This window comes from Plasmodium knowlesi (assembly GCF_000006355.2).
Source record: "Plasmodium knowlesi strain H genome assembly, chromosome: 10".
Taxonomy (NCBI): Eukaryota; Apicomplexa; class Aconoidasida; order Haemosporida; family Plasmodiidae; genus Plasmodium; species Plasmodium knowlesi.
This window is the reverse complement of record NC_011911.2, coordinates 544,379-558,529: the sequence shown is the minus strand read 5'-3', so window position 1 is coordinate 558,529 and position 14,151 is coordinate 544,379. Positions and strand designations below refer to the sequence as shown.

Below are 14,151 nucleotides of genomic sequence, written 5' to 3'. Positions count from 1 at the left end.
TTTTCTCTGCCTCAGGGAATTATTCACATGTATTATTATACGCCAACTTTGGCGCACATAATAATACATTCAAAAAATGTAGCTTCACCCATTTGGCATTTAAAAAAAGGTCACCAAGGTTATATGCTCTATTGATGAAAAAAAAAAAAAAAAAAATAGAAATGTAATAAAGTAAAAATAAGGGGCCAATAGCAAAAATTAACAAAACGAAGTTTCGACGGACGGAAAGAAAAAAAAAAAAAAAAAACGGTAACCGATGAATGACCAGTAACGCGTGCGCAGAGGCACAGAAGAGGGGGGGGAGTGCCCATGTCCCGTACACGCGGTGTAGGTATAGTGACACAATAAGTACAGACATAGTTGTATACATGTGTACACATTCACAGGGCAAGCGCCACTCGGGGTTAGAACTTCTTTTTCCGCGTGTAGCAAGACTTGTCCCGTCTTTGCAAAATGAACTTCTCAATGTTGGTCCAAAATTTATTAACGGCGAGGTAATCCTCTTTCCTCTTGTCCCGACTGAGTCTGATGATATCGACATTCCCACCTGTCAACAAATCAGACGGTATTATAACATCATTGAACATAAAAAAAAATGATTTAAATGGCTGGAAGAGCGCAGTAGGAATTTCGAAGGGGTATTCATTTAAAATGTCTTTTAGCGACTCCTTAGATTTTATGATAACTGCAATGACACACTTCCAGTCTGTTTCGGTCAATTTGGAAATTTGATCATTTTCGATGAACGAAAATTTTATGCTTTTTTTTTTGTTAAACATTTTGTAGATGATGGGTATGGAATTGTAAGGCCCCGTTACTGCGCCCTCACCTCCACCGCTCGCAGCATGAGTCCCTTTCCGATTGGCCCCAGAGTTGTCCAGACAGTTATGCACAAAAAACGATTCCACATTGTTCCTGTTAATTATATGATTGCTGCTCTCTTTTTCTATCAATATAATGGGTCTCTTCTTATACGTTAAGTGAATTTCGTCGATAAGTTTTAACGACTTTTTTTCCACCTTCGTTTTCATATGACCATCATCGACGATGATATTTTTCTTGATTCCATTTATGTATACATTTTTTATATTACTTTTGTTCAGAAGTTCTCGTTCAAAAAGGTTATATATGCGACTGAAGTCATTGGCATTTTTCCCTATCTGGTCATAGGCGTCCTGCATGTTAACTTCTTTAAGGAGTACCGACTTGGTGATTTCTTCATTTGCTGTGACCTGTTCATCTGATAATTTCATCTTCGAGATGTTTTTCCTGTCAAGTTTGCTCCTCACTACTACGCAGTTATTTTGTGTAAATGGAAATTTGTTTTTCTTGTCATCTTCTCTGTCCATTGAGGTGACATTTCCACCCCTCGTGACCGCCTGGTGCACCAAATCGAAGAGGAAAATTTCCTGATCTGATAAAAATAACTCCTCTGGGGAAACCGGACAACCATGCTCGGAATTCATACCCCAGTAGAGATTCTCCTTCAAGGAAAAGTCATTAAGAAAATTATGCACGAAGTTGATCAGTGCCCTCTTCGCATCATAGCACTGTTTGTTAGTTGTGGCTTGCATATATTGAGCGAGCAAATCGTGGAAGAAAATTATCTTATCGTGATCATTGAACTTTTGGACCACTTCTAGGGGGATAAATTGGCCAACCAAAAATTTCACATCTTCTACATGTACTGAATAACCATTTCGGCAGTTCACATTGGATTGACCGTCAACCTGATTGGTAGAATGTTTTCCCTCTTCATTATATTCATTAATGCTTAAGTCGAGGTCCAGCATATCGTAATCTGCAAAATTTTTGTACAAATCTCCCTTATGATTAATATCTGTGTAGTTATGCTTGGCGTACCTTCTCAGAAAATCGTTACAGGTGGGCAAAACCATATGTTGTTCATTCTCCATGAATTCTATGTAATCCCTGTGGAATTTTCGGGCAATTAATTTTACGCATTGATCAATTTGCGTTTCATTTTGTGTGTTGGCAAAATAAGTGTTTTTTAAAACAGAATATAAATTCATATTTTGGAGAAAAACATTTTTAAAAAAATTGTCTTTTCCGAAGTAATGCTTCGTCATGTTTTGCAGGCTACTCTCAGGGGTGTCATCCTGATGGTTACTTTTATTTTCCTCATCCTGTTCACTACTTTGATTCTTCCTTGCTGCATCCTTCCCATCATGGGGGTTACCCACTTGTGCTGCTTCCCCTATTGGAATTTCTTCCCCAGTTTGGGCATTCTCGATGGGGGAATTCCCTCCCGAATACTCTTGCCTATTTTCTGGGTCCGTAACCTCCACTTTGAGGAAGTCATAATTGTTGCTCGCATCGTTCGCAAATTCCTCTAGGGAGTTAACTTCGCTGCAATTGAAATAAATTAACGGGTCATACTCCTGGGAGGGTATATCTCTTTGCAGGATGTTGTAATTCTCCATTCCCTCCCATGAATCGATTTGGCTGAGGATATGTCTGCTTTGAGGGGTTCCCTTTTCCATATAGAGGATTATTGAGTTGTCCATTTTTTCTATATCACAAACAGTTCTTACATTATCGAAGGAGACGAAATTTTCCTTCGCACCATCGTTGGCGGTACCTTTGTCGAGGTCATTGCTACTTTTTCCGTGGTATGGGGGAAATTTGTGAACCGCATTTTGCGTGGCTTCCCCTTCGTGCAGTTCCTCGCCCTCTCGCTTCCTCTTTCGATGACCAGGGATAATTGATTCTCCCCCTTCTTCGTTTTGTCTTTCCCCCGTTGTGACACGGTTTGTAGTATTTCCTTTTATAGGGTCCTTTTCATTCTCATTTTCGCTATCCCTGTCTGTATCCCCCACGATGTCCAAATGAAAGAGATCCGCCTGTATGCCCTGATCCTTATCTTCCACGTCTACATAGTCATGCAAATCCAAAATTCTCTTCAAATCATACACAAAAATATTTACCTTAATTTCGTCATTGTCTTCATTGTCTTCAATAATTTTTATAATTTTGCTTTTTTCAAGTATGCTTATATATTTATAGCCTATAGAATTTATGTATGAAAAAGTGTAATTACTTTTTGGCAGGCATAGAAATAGGTAGATGTCTCCTACGTTGTACTTTTCTTTCTTCCTGCTTTCAATTCCACAGAGGATATTTGCATGTATGTAAAAGTTCTCCTTTTCAAAAAGTATGATATCCCTTTGGTCTTTATTCACTAATTTGATGTACTCCTTCTCCTCGCTCAGAAATTTCTTCATCAGAATTTTTAAGCTCAGTTGTTCGCTCCCCATTCTGTATTTTTTTTTTTTTTTTTTTTTTTTTAGTGTGTGTGTGGTAACTCTGGATAATATGGGAGGGGAGAGGGGGATGTTGCAGCTTCACTTGTCACTCGGGATTGCTGGTGCTCGATGCGTCATGCGTGTTGAGCACATGCTTATCGATCTTCATTGCACATATTTAATCTTGTCATGCGTCGGGCCTGATAGCCTTGCTGATCTGTTGTGCTGATGGAGTAGTGTCGCTCGGATGGGAAGAGACGGTCTCTTTCCTTTTTCTAATTTTTCCATTTGGCCATCACCTGCGTTTTCCCTGCGCAGATCTTCTGGATTCCACAAGTCGACTTAGCGCGCGGTCCTGTACGTGCCGCGTTACTTGCGATTTGTGCATGTCCCTTATGGGTACGCAAAAACATGCATCAGGCATCACACGCGTGGGCCCCAAGCGCATTTCCGATCGGCTCAATGGTCCTTGCGCGTTGTAACAAGCAGTCAGCCTTCTGCGTGGCGATTATGCCTTATACTTGATCGATGTTATTACGAGTTATGCTTGCCCCTGGTGATAACTAGTTAAAGTTTCCACATTATGTTTGCCGTGCGAGGACTCTACGCTGGCGCTGCGGGGAAACCCCCCCTTTGTATGGGGAACTCACAGGGGGGGAAAGAAAGTTATCCGCTTTTTTGCGGGCCAAGATCGCGTGAAGGAGACGCAAAAACGGCACAAAATTGGCACATAAATGGTATAAAAAATGGCGTGAAAATAAGGCAAAACTACAGCGAACAAATGGTGCGAAAAAGATTGTTCACAAAATTGCGGTACGCTTCGCGCACTGCTCATGTGCTACATCACATAAATGCTTACTCCTTATGAGTTTTGCCCTACACGAACAGGTATAGGAGGCACAATTTGAGCGGGACTGCAAATGATGCAATGTTAACACTGCTTGCTTTTGAGAATTATACCTCATAAAGGACCACCTTTCGAGGGGGGTAAACCCTCACATCAACAGAGTGTATACTATACGAGCATTCCAGCTAGCCAAGCGGGGAAGGAAACAAAAATGTATACAGAAATGATCTGCGCTTTTTGTGCCATATCGGATTGAAGCGCTACGAACCTTCAGCTTACGCATAAAAGTGTAGGTATTGTGTTAACTGTGACCAAAGTGATAATTGTTAGAACCGTACACTGGATGGTATTTCCCCCCCTGTTCGTATTACCAAATATGGGGAGATAAAATTCGATTCCCCTATTTTTTTTTTTTTTTTTTTTCGTCCACATTTCCCGAGTGCCTCTCTTCCTGTCCGCTTACTAAAGCGAGAAAGATGCCACACATCGGACCAATTCTGTAAACCCACATGGGGAATACCATCATATAGGAGGAAGAATTTGCGCCCGTCTGCCATCACAAAAGGAAAGAAGCAGAATATTACCACGACGAGGTGGAACTTTCCAATATTCGAAGAACGGTCGTACAAATAACCACGCTTCTAGGATTTAACTACAGAGAGGGGGGGGAAAAAAAAAATTAACAAAACGATTGAACAACAATGGTAGTTATGTAGTTAATTGAGTGTCCATTTTGCCATGGTAGGGTGAATAAAAACAACACAAAAAATGGAATTAAAAAAAGGGAAAGGAGCGAAAGGAGGTAAAAATTATGTGTCGAGAAGGTACACGGAAATGGGCGTCTTCCACCAGGGAAAAGTGATGCGATCCCCTTAACATGAACAAAAAAAAAAAAAAAAATAATAAAAAAAAAGGGAGATCATCCTTGGTAAATAATACCTACGTAGTTGTGGATATTTTACCTGCGCTGGTCATCTCAAACGGATCACATCGACAGTACAGCTTACAACTGCATATAAGACTCCCTCCTATCACCCTCAACCATAATGCAAGAGAAGAGCGGAGCAAACAATCCAGCAAACAAAAATTGACAAAAAAAAATATGATAACTGGTGTAAGTAGTTACACGAATAAATTACTGAGGGGGGAGGGGGAAAAACCACCCCACCTGAAGAGACAAGTGCACCAAAGTGTCTCTCTTCGCACACGCGTCGCACCTCACTTGAATAGCGAATCGACGTCGAAGTCATCGGGCATATCCAGCTGACTCATGGCGGACAGTATCTCCTCCTTCGAAATGTTGTGCTTCTTAACCAAATCTTTTAAATTGTCAACAGTAACGCTGTTGGGGTCTAAATTCCTCGTAGCATTAGCGTCGTACAGAGCATTGTAATCTTTTATAACGTCCTTAATATCTTCGTTCGCATTTTCAGGGGCATCAGAATTTAACAATTCCTGGTGGTCTAACTTTTCGAAGTTTTTTCTCTTATTTTTATTTATCCACAGGACGAATTCATCGAAACTTTTTATGGCATCATTGTCCTCACTGCGAGATAAGGTCCTCTCCACTAGTGTGTCATCGCTGTCTCGTTTTTGTAAACTATATTCCAGAATGTCCAGGGCCCTCTTTGAAGAACATGCTTTGCTATTAATGAGTAGGTCATACAAATGTCCACTATTATTTTTTGTGGAATAGACCATAATTTTTTGATTCTCCAGCTCCGTCAATGCATTAATCCATTCCTCGTTTATTTCGTTAAATGCAATGGGGAATTCTTTTTTTTTAATGACGTATTCGATGTATTTATACATATAATTGAGATAAATACTTTTGAGATCGTTTGGTTCGAAATACAATTCCATTGCGGGGTCTATATTTGACGTTGAAGGGTCTATATTCGGCGTTCCAGGATCTGTACTCGTCGTTGCGGTGTCATCCGATTGCTCATTTTTTTCTTTCTTCTCACTCACTTCAGGTGTACCGTATTTAATGGTATTCAACTTGTCGTATGTGTATAGGTATTCCTCCAGACACTTTTGCACCTCTGCTTTGTCATTATATTTCTCTTTTCGAAATTCTAAAATTTCTTTGAACATTTCTTCATGGTTGTAGTTGGCAATTCGGTCCATCAGGTTCTCGATGTCCATTTTGTCCTTCTCCGCGATGATTTCTTCTTTCTGCAGTGGGAGAGCAGCTGCTCCCGGGGTGGCTAAGTGGGTTGGTAGGGCCACCACATCCTGCTCTTGATTCTTCTCTCGGTCTTGTCCCTCTAGATGCTTCTCCTGCGTGTGATCCTCCCCAAAGTCGAAGGCCGCTTTATTATCCTCCCCGCCCTGGAAACACTTAGCATACTTGAAAACGACAGGCAGGTAGGCGCTCTTGAAGTCCTTCTTTAAGTAGAGCTTATTTTCCCTCTCGATTTTGTTTTCATTATAGAAGTAAAAAATCTCGGCCATTTCTTTGAGCAATACGTTCGCCAGTATGGTGACAGAATACACATTTTCATTGATTAAAATTTTTGGACTTTCAAAAGAGTTGACAAAATTCAAATGCGTGGAAAGAGTTTCGTCATTTTTGACGAACTCGATTTGAACATTTTTTATTTTTCCTTCAAATATTTCTTTGTTGAAAAAGTGAAATAAATTCTGTGTGACGCTGGATCTATTTAATTCCGTTGTGAATCCACATTTCTTCCTTTCAGAGTCGTACAAGAAAATGAGTTCGTCAATTTTCTCCTTCGATTTTGTATTTTGGGTGCTATTTTCAAATTCACTTACCGATTTAGTCTTGTTAGGGAAAATGCCAGATATCAAATTGATGAGGGTTCCAAAAATATCTTCCTTCTTTATCAAGCTGATTAAAATAATTTTCTCCTTTAGTTTGTCAAAATAATATTCAATTGAGCTTACGTTTTCGTTGTACATTGTAAAGATGAGATTATTGTTAGATGATTTCAGCTCTTCCAGTCTTTTATAGTAGACAATTTCGCATGCATATTTGCATTTGTTCATAATTAGATCAATTTCATCTAAGTTCATATTTAGTAATACCTTTATGCCCCTCTGGAAAATCTTAAATAGATTGATGTAGTTATTTGTGAATAACGCAGAGGCGATGTGTTTGATGGGGATTTTCTTCTCGTCCCATATCTCCTTGCAATCCTCCCTTTTGATGGCACTTTGTATAATTTCCATGATTCGCTTCTGGTCTATTTTTGCTTCTTTCAGTTTTACGAAAAAATTATTTAGGCTGTTATAATGTTTTACGTTTTTTAGCATCTCCAGTTCTTGACTATTCAGATATGAATCCAGGTTAATTGTCTCATCTAGGAAGAAGGGCCACTGGTTATATTCCACCACAAATCGAATGAACTGTTTTATTCGATTTATTTTCACGTAATTGAAGATATCCACATGTTCGTCATCCACAGGTTGGTCATCTGCGTCACTCTCGGCTGGCAACTCTCCTGAGCTATCCACCTCTTTGATGTTATCCAAGTTGATATTCTCTGCGTCGATGTTCTCCTCTTCCGCATCCAGGTGATTCATCTCTTCCTCATCTGGGTCTTCATCTTCCAGAAATCCTTCCTCCAATTTGACGTTACCCTTTTCGTCTTTCTTTCCCGACTGATTATTTCCCCTTTCAGTGCTCTGCCCATGCATATTTGATTCATCACCCGTATTCCCCTCCTTCTTCAGTTTGCTCTTGGCTTCTCTAACCGTGGAGTTATCCGTGTTTCCTCCATACTTGTGCACGTACGTGGTATACTTCTCATATACATTGAGGCACTCGTCCAGAATGACCCTAGATAGCACGAAGGAGTTACTAACATCGTTGTGCACATAAATGACCACGTCATTGGATACGTAGTCAAAATTGTAATCGTAAAAACTTAGCCCAGATATTTTGTCCGTAAATTTTATTACAATATTGTTTGGTAAGTCAAAACGGAAAAGATACTTGGTGTAATAGTTCAAAAAATAGTAGGCGATCTCTTCTCTATTTTTTCGCGTCAACATAATGTTGCTTTTCATGGGGTAGGCAATTTTTAAATTATTCATCACGTAATCCATTTTGTTAATGTTCATATGCTCATCGTAGACACTGGAATCTTTGTATATATCTGTAATGACATCTGTCTGTAGTATTCTTTTAAAAGAGTACTTCTCGTTGGTCCTCGCCTTCCTGATGTTTCGGAAGAGTTCCCCTATGACCACCATCATTTGCAGCGTCATAATATTGTTGGTCGTTTCTACCTTTTCATTTTTTTCATATTTTTTTAAAAGACTCTCCACATCTTCATTTTCATTACCACTTTCGTGTAAAAACCGCATGCATGCGTACGTGAGGGCGTTATGTACGTAGGTTAAGTCGAACTCTTTTAGCTGCTTTAGCTTTTCGATTCCCTGCGTTAGAAGCTTGGTGGAGTTGTTCACGTCGCACAAGAAAAGGGAAGACGCAAATTCGTTCAGCGGTATTCTGAACCGCTGAAGTTCTGGGTTGTTCTCCTTCAATTGGTAAGAGGCCCCTGGTTTGGTTTTATCAGGGTCTGTTCTTACTCTTAGCGCGGTCCTGCCTTCTGCTTCGTTTGCTTCTGGGCTTGTGACGTCTGCGGAGTTACCCCAGAGGTGGGCTACGTTTTTCTTCCTGTACACATTGGTGGTTAATTGGACGGCTCGATTGATGTCGCTGATGGCGTTGGATTTGAGGAGAAGCATTGTGAGGTCATCTTGATCGGGCTCGTCATCATCCACAGGGATCATATCGAAGGGGGAATCTTCTAGGTTAGCCACTTCCCCCTTTGTGTAGCCTACATTGTTGCTTATTAAACCGGTGTCTTCCATGATGCCCTCCTCATGGGAAGAGGAAAGTTCCTTGCTGTATTCTAAAGGACGGAACATCTTCCTGTCATCCCCATTGATATCCTTAATATAGGAGTAAAACTTGGCTGCCTCCTCGTTGTCCAAATTGAGGTCGCCCAAATAGGGAGCATAAAAATGGAAGTCTATATTTTCGAGCAAGCCAGAAATCCCATGAACGAACTTAATGATTTTCTGTTTCTTCTCATCAATTTTTTTGGACATATTATAATTCTTTATTTCCTTGAAGGGTAAAATATCCACGCACAATAATTTCTGGTACTCATACATAACCTTTAAGATGGTGTAATTTAATAGCAGGGGAGACGTTTTCAATGCAGCATGGAACATGACACTGGGTAAGTTCAAAAAGTGTTTATTTCCAATTTTGTACATTTTCATATTTGGAATTTTCTTTAGTTTTTCTACTTTGTCTGATATCCAGAAGAAATTGATGGAGTCAAAATTTGGCAATTGATTATTAAAAATTTTAAAATTAAAATAATTCCACATGTTCATAATATGTTTTTCTGCTTGTTGATTATTTTGTAAAACATATGGAGTTGAATAATTTATAATTTCCTTCTTTTTGGACAAATAATCTTCCAATTCTTTTTCTCGAATTTTGAACATTTCTTTCATTTTTTCAATGAAGTGCGTTAATATATTTATGATTTCTTCAAATTCTGATGCTAGCTCTATATACGTTTCGCTACTAACCATTTTGTTGCTTCCACTTGGATGTATACTGGAGTCATTTTCGATCTCCATTTCGTTGCTTAGTTTGACTTGGAACGTTTTGTATACTATTTTTAAAATGTAATTTTTTATATACTTCAGAATGTACATGAGGAAGATTTTGTCTTCCAAATTACTTTTCAGGTTGTGTCTATAGTAGTGATGCAAGTGCTTGTTCATGGCCAACTTGATGGACTCAGTTCCCTTTTCGAGGAAGTCGTTGAAGGCTTCCTTTCCAATATATATGGAGCTGCGTAGTGACTCCGTCGGGAAAAGCATGTTCGCCCGGAGGGCGAAGTTTATGTCGGACAATTGCCCCACTTGTTCTTCGCTCAGCAGTGTCTCTTCGTAAGAAACTTCTCCAGCGGATGCGCTATTTTTCGTTACATTATTTTGGGAAGGCGAATTTACACTCTTCCCCTCATTGCTGGTATCCGCGTCTGTTATCGTGTCTGTTATCGCGTCTGTTATCGCGTCTTTAGTCGCCTCAGTTGATGATGCCCCTTTCCCCCCCACGAACATATCATAAGTCATTTTTCCTCCAAAATTTTTCGTCAGGGACTGGCACGCCTGTTCGCTCTCCTTTTTGTTCAAAAATGGGACCAAATTGACGGAAGACATATCAGTCAACATGAACTCCCTTTTGTAAAAGTTAGAATTCACTTGATATATTTTATAGTACTTTTTTGTACTTACACACTCGTGTGCTACGTCGTAGTATAAATCGTCTTCCTCCGAAAGTTGCAGTCGGTCACTCCACTGCTGAAACCTCATGTTTTCATTTATTTCTTCTTCGTTTAATATTTCCCCATTTAGATACTCTCTTTTGTCTATTCTTCCTTCTACCGTAGTACTTCCCCTTGAACGTATTTCCCCCTGCTGATAGCTCGATACATGATTGTCCACGTCATCATTCCTCCTGCGCTCCTCCTCCAGCGAAACATTTTCTTCACCATTGGATGAAACGTTACTATCTTGCACGTGCTCCTCATTTGGGGAAGTCCTTATCTTAAGGAGATTCCTCTTCTCTATTTTCCGCAGAAAGTTAAGATTGGAATTTATTTCATATTTGGAGGTACCTTTCCAGATGGCTGGTTCGATAAAATTAAATGCTTCGCTCAGTCTCTTAATTTTTATACCCGCATTTTGTGGAAGGATGTGAAGTAGAAGAAGGATTATGCTCGTTATGGTTACATGCGTACACGTGCGTTTTGGCATTTTCTACTTCGCCGTTGTAGCGCCTACTACGCTGCTATGTTGCTGCTACTGCTGTCACCGTGGGGCCTTTTTCGCCTCCTCCGATTTGTGACAGTTATTTGCTTCCCTTTGCTATTCGTGTGTGTAGCATTGGGGGCGACGGTGAAAGAAAAGCGGATGATGCGGGCAATGCCGGTAGGGACTTTTCCGATGAAGCATTTCTTCTTTTTTCCCTTTCCACAAAAGGTGAAAAAAAAAAAATCTTAAATTGGATTGAACGAAGTATGACCTTATCTAAACAACTGACAAAAGAGTAAATCCCGCAATTTGCCTTTCTTTGCCCTGTTTAAAAATATATATATATATATATATCGATTTGTAAAAGTTGCAATTTTTTTTAACTAATATACGTTACTCCCCACGTGGCAGAAAAGAACACACACCTTTTTTTTCTCCCCCGATAAGGCCTATTTTGCCTTGCTTTTAATTGACTCCCAACACGACATAGGATTTGTTAAATAAGCATACTGCATACACATATATGCTGAATGTAGTGCTCATCCCTGGTGGATACTCTTTTGTACGTTATACACTCCCCAAGGGAAAAAATCTTCCCAAGTTATTTCCCTTTCGCGGTGGAAAGAAGGGGGGAAAAAAGGGTTACCCCTAGCGTATATGTGCCCGCTCCGCTTACATAAAAAATGTATTTCATTCTTCAGTCACGGGTAACTGTTTTATAAAATTGGGTTATCTGGCTATCTTTTCGGGAGAGACGAAAAATCGGAATATACGCGGAGACCATTATGGAATAACACTTTGTCAGTCTTAAATGCTGCCTATGTGTTGTGCTTTTCTATGTAGAGAAGATTAAAATAGAGAAAAAAAAAAAAAAAAAATCTATGTGTTGACCGTTTGGAGGATATAAGCACCTGTGAAGTAAGAGTATAAAATGCCCCACGCAACAATCGGGTCAATCTACATACGCCTTTTTTATTTTTTTTTTTTTTCCTTTTTTTTTTTTTCAACAAATATAAACATTTTAAAACAACAAAGTAATACTACCCAAATGTAAAGAGAAAAAACAGCGCGCCTTCACTTTACAACTCGAGAATGCGTTACTTTTACCAAGTTCTCAGCAACACAAATACGACGATAATCTCTCAATTTAGCGAGTACAAAAATTGGCTTGATCAACTTTCTCCATTTTTCGACCAATAGGTATATATATATATATACATATTATTTATTTTATTTCCCACTGATTTTCTCACTTTATAATTCACACACGTTCGCACGTACATGTAGATTTGTCCCATGCGTATGAATGTGTTGATTGTTCACTTCCCCACACAAATGCATTTTCTCTTCTCCCTTGCGTAGATACCCCAAGTTAGCGGCCAAAAAAAAAAAAAAAAAAAAGAAGAAAATAAAAGGCCACTTCATCATTATTAACACCATAACAGAGAAAGAAGCTAAAAAGGATTTTTTTTTTTTTTTGCTAAAATGTATGAAAACAAGAGTAAGGTAAAAGATTTGAGCTTGGCCCCCTTTGGGAAGCTCCAAATGCAGATCTCTGAAAATGAAATGCCAGGAATTATGTCAATCAGGGAGGAATACGAAAAGTTGAAACCCCTTAAAGGTGCAAAAATAACTGGTTGTTTACATATGACGGTTGAGTGTGCACTGTTAATTGAGACGCTACAAAAGTTGGGAGCCCAAATAAGGTGGTGCTCATGCAACATATACTCGACAGTAGACTACGCAGCTGCCGCTGTGAGCACGTTGGAAAATGTAGTAGTGTTTGCGTGGAAAGGGGAAACTCTGGAAGAGTATTGGTGGTGTGTAGAAAGTGCATTGACATGGGAAAATGAAGAAGGACCAGATCTCATCGTTGACGATGGTGGAGATGCAGCACTGCTAGTACATAAAGGTGTTGAATATGAAAAGTTGTATGAGGAGAAGAAAATTTTACCTGACCCAGAGTCAGCAAAAAATGAAGAAGAAAAATGTTTCCTGAGTTTATTGAAAAAGTCCATTCTTAAGAACCCCAAAAAATGGACAAACATTGCGAAGAAAATTGTCGGAGTGTCTGAAGAAACTACAACAGGAGTGCTAAGATTGAAAAAGATGGAAAAAAATAATGAACTCCTTTTTTCAGCCATAAATGTAAATGATGCAGTAACGAAACAGAAGTATGATAATATTTATGGATGTAGACATTCCCTCCCAGATGGATTAATGCGTGCAACTGATTTCCTCATTTCAGGAAAAATTGTTGTCATATGTGGATATGGAGATGTTGGAAAAGGATGTGCGTCCTCTATGAAAGGCTTAGGTGCAAGAGTATACGTCACGGAAATTGATCCGATTTGTGCCATTCAAGCTGTTATGGAAGGCTTTAATGTAGTTACCCTAGAGGAAATTGTAGAGAAAGGAGATTTCTTCATCACTTGTACAGGCAATGTTGATGTAATTAAACTAGAGCACCTAATGAAAATGAAGAACAATGCAGTGGTCGGGAACATTGGACATTTCGATGATGAAATACAAGTTAACGAACTGTTTAATTCTGAGGGAATACATATTGAGAACGTGAAGCCACAGGTAGATAGAGTAACTCTTCCTAATGGAAACAAAATTATCGTCCTTGCTAAAGGCAGACTTTTAAATCTTGGTTGTGCTACTGGTCATCCTGCTTTTGTAATGTCCTTTTCCTTTTGTAATCAAGTTTTTGCACAACTAGATTTGTGGGAAAATAGAAACAGCTCCAAGTATCAGAACAAAGTCTACTTGTTGCCTAAGCAGCTCGATGAAAAGGTTGCCCTTTACCATTTGAAGAAACTCAATGTTTCCCTAACTCAGTTGGACGACAAGCAGTGCGAGTTCTTGGGCGTTACCAAAGATGGCCCCTACAAGGGTGACTCCTATAGGTATTGACGGCGATGTGCAAGTACGCCATTGTATACTCATCGAGCGCATCACCCTTCCAACTCAAACATCCCCGTACAGGGAATCCATACGGGGAATCGTTTTTCCACGATTACATTTAACCATATCGTTAATCGATTCACGTGGGAAAGCATATAAACAGGTAAAAAAAGTATACTTATACCAAAAAAAAAAAAAAAAAAAAAAAAAATTACACAAATAATCACAACAAACGGGTGAAGGGCGCGCGGCAAAGCAACACAGCGGGGGTGCTATTCACCGTGTAGACACACATCAATATATTATATCCATTTT

The 14,151-nt window shown here is 39.4% G+C and overlaps 3 protein-coding genes across 3 annotated transcripts; 1 reads left to right on the top strand and 2 right to left on the bottom strand.

Annotated features, from left to right (window-relative positions):
• Nucleotides 1-404: 404 nt before the first annotated feature.
• Nucleotides 405-3,278, bottom strand: PKNH_1012200 (CDC73 domain-containing protein, putative; the record flags this gene model as incomplete). Its single annotated transcript, XM_002259568.1, has 1 exon — nt 405-3,278. The coding sequence occupies one exon, from the start codon at nt 3,276-3,278 to the stop codon at nt 405-407; it is 2,874 nt and encodes a 957-aa protein (XP_002259604.1).
• Nucleotides 3,279-5,331: 2,053 nt separating this feature from the next.
• On the bottom strand, nt 5,332-10,929 carry PKNH_1012100 (conserved protein, unknown function; the record flags this gene model as incomplete). The annotated part of the gene is made up of 1 exon (XM_002259567.1): nt 5,332-10,929. The coding sequence occupies one exon, from the start codon at nt 10,927-10,929 to the stop codon at nt 5,332-5,334; it is 5,598 nt and encodes a 1,865-aa protein (XP_002259603.1).
• Nucleotides 10,930-12,411: 1,482 nt separating this feature from the next.
• On the top strand, nt 12,412-13,845 carry PKNH_1012000 (adenosylhomocysteinase, putative; the record flags this gene model as incomplete). The annotated part of the gene is made up of 1 exon (XM_002259566.1): nt 12,412-13,845. The coding sequence occupies one exon, from the start codon at nt 12,412-12,414 to the stop codon at nt 13,843-13,845; it is 1,434 nt and encodes a 477-aa protein (XP_002259602.1).
• Between the last annotated feature and the right edge of the window lie 306 nt (nt 13,846-14,151).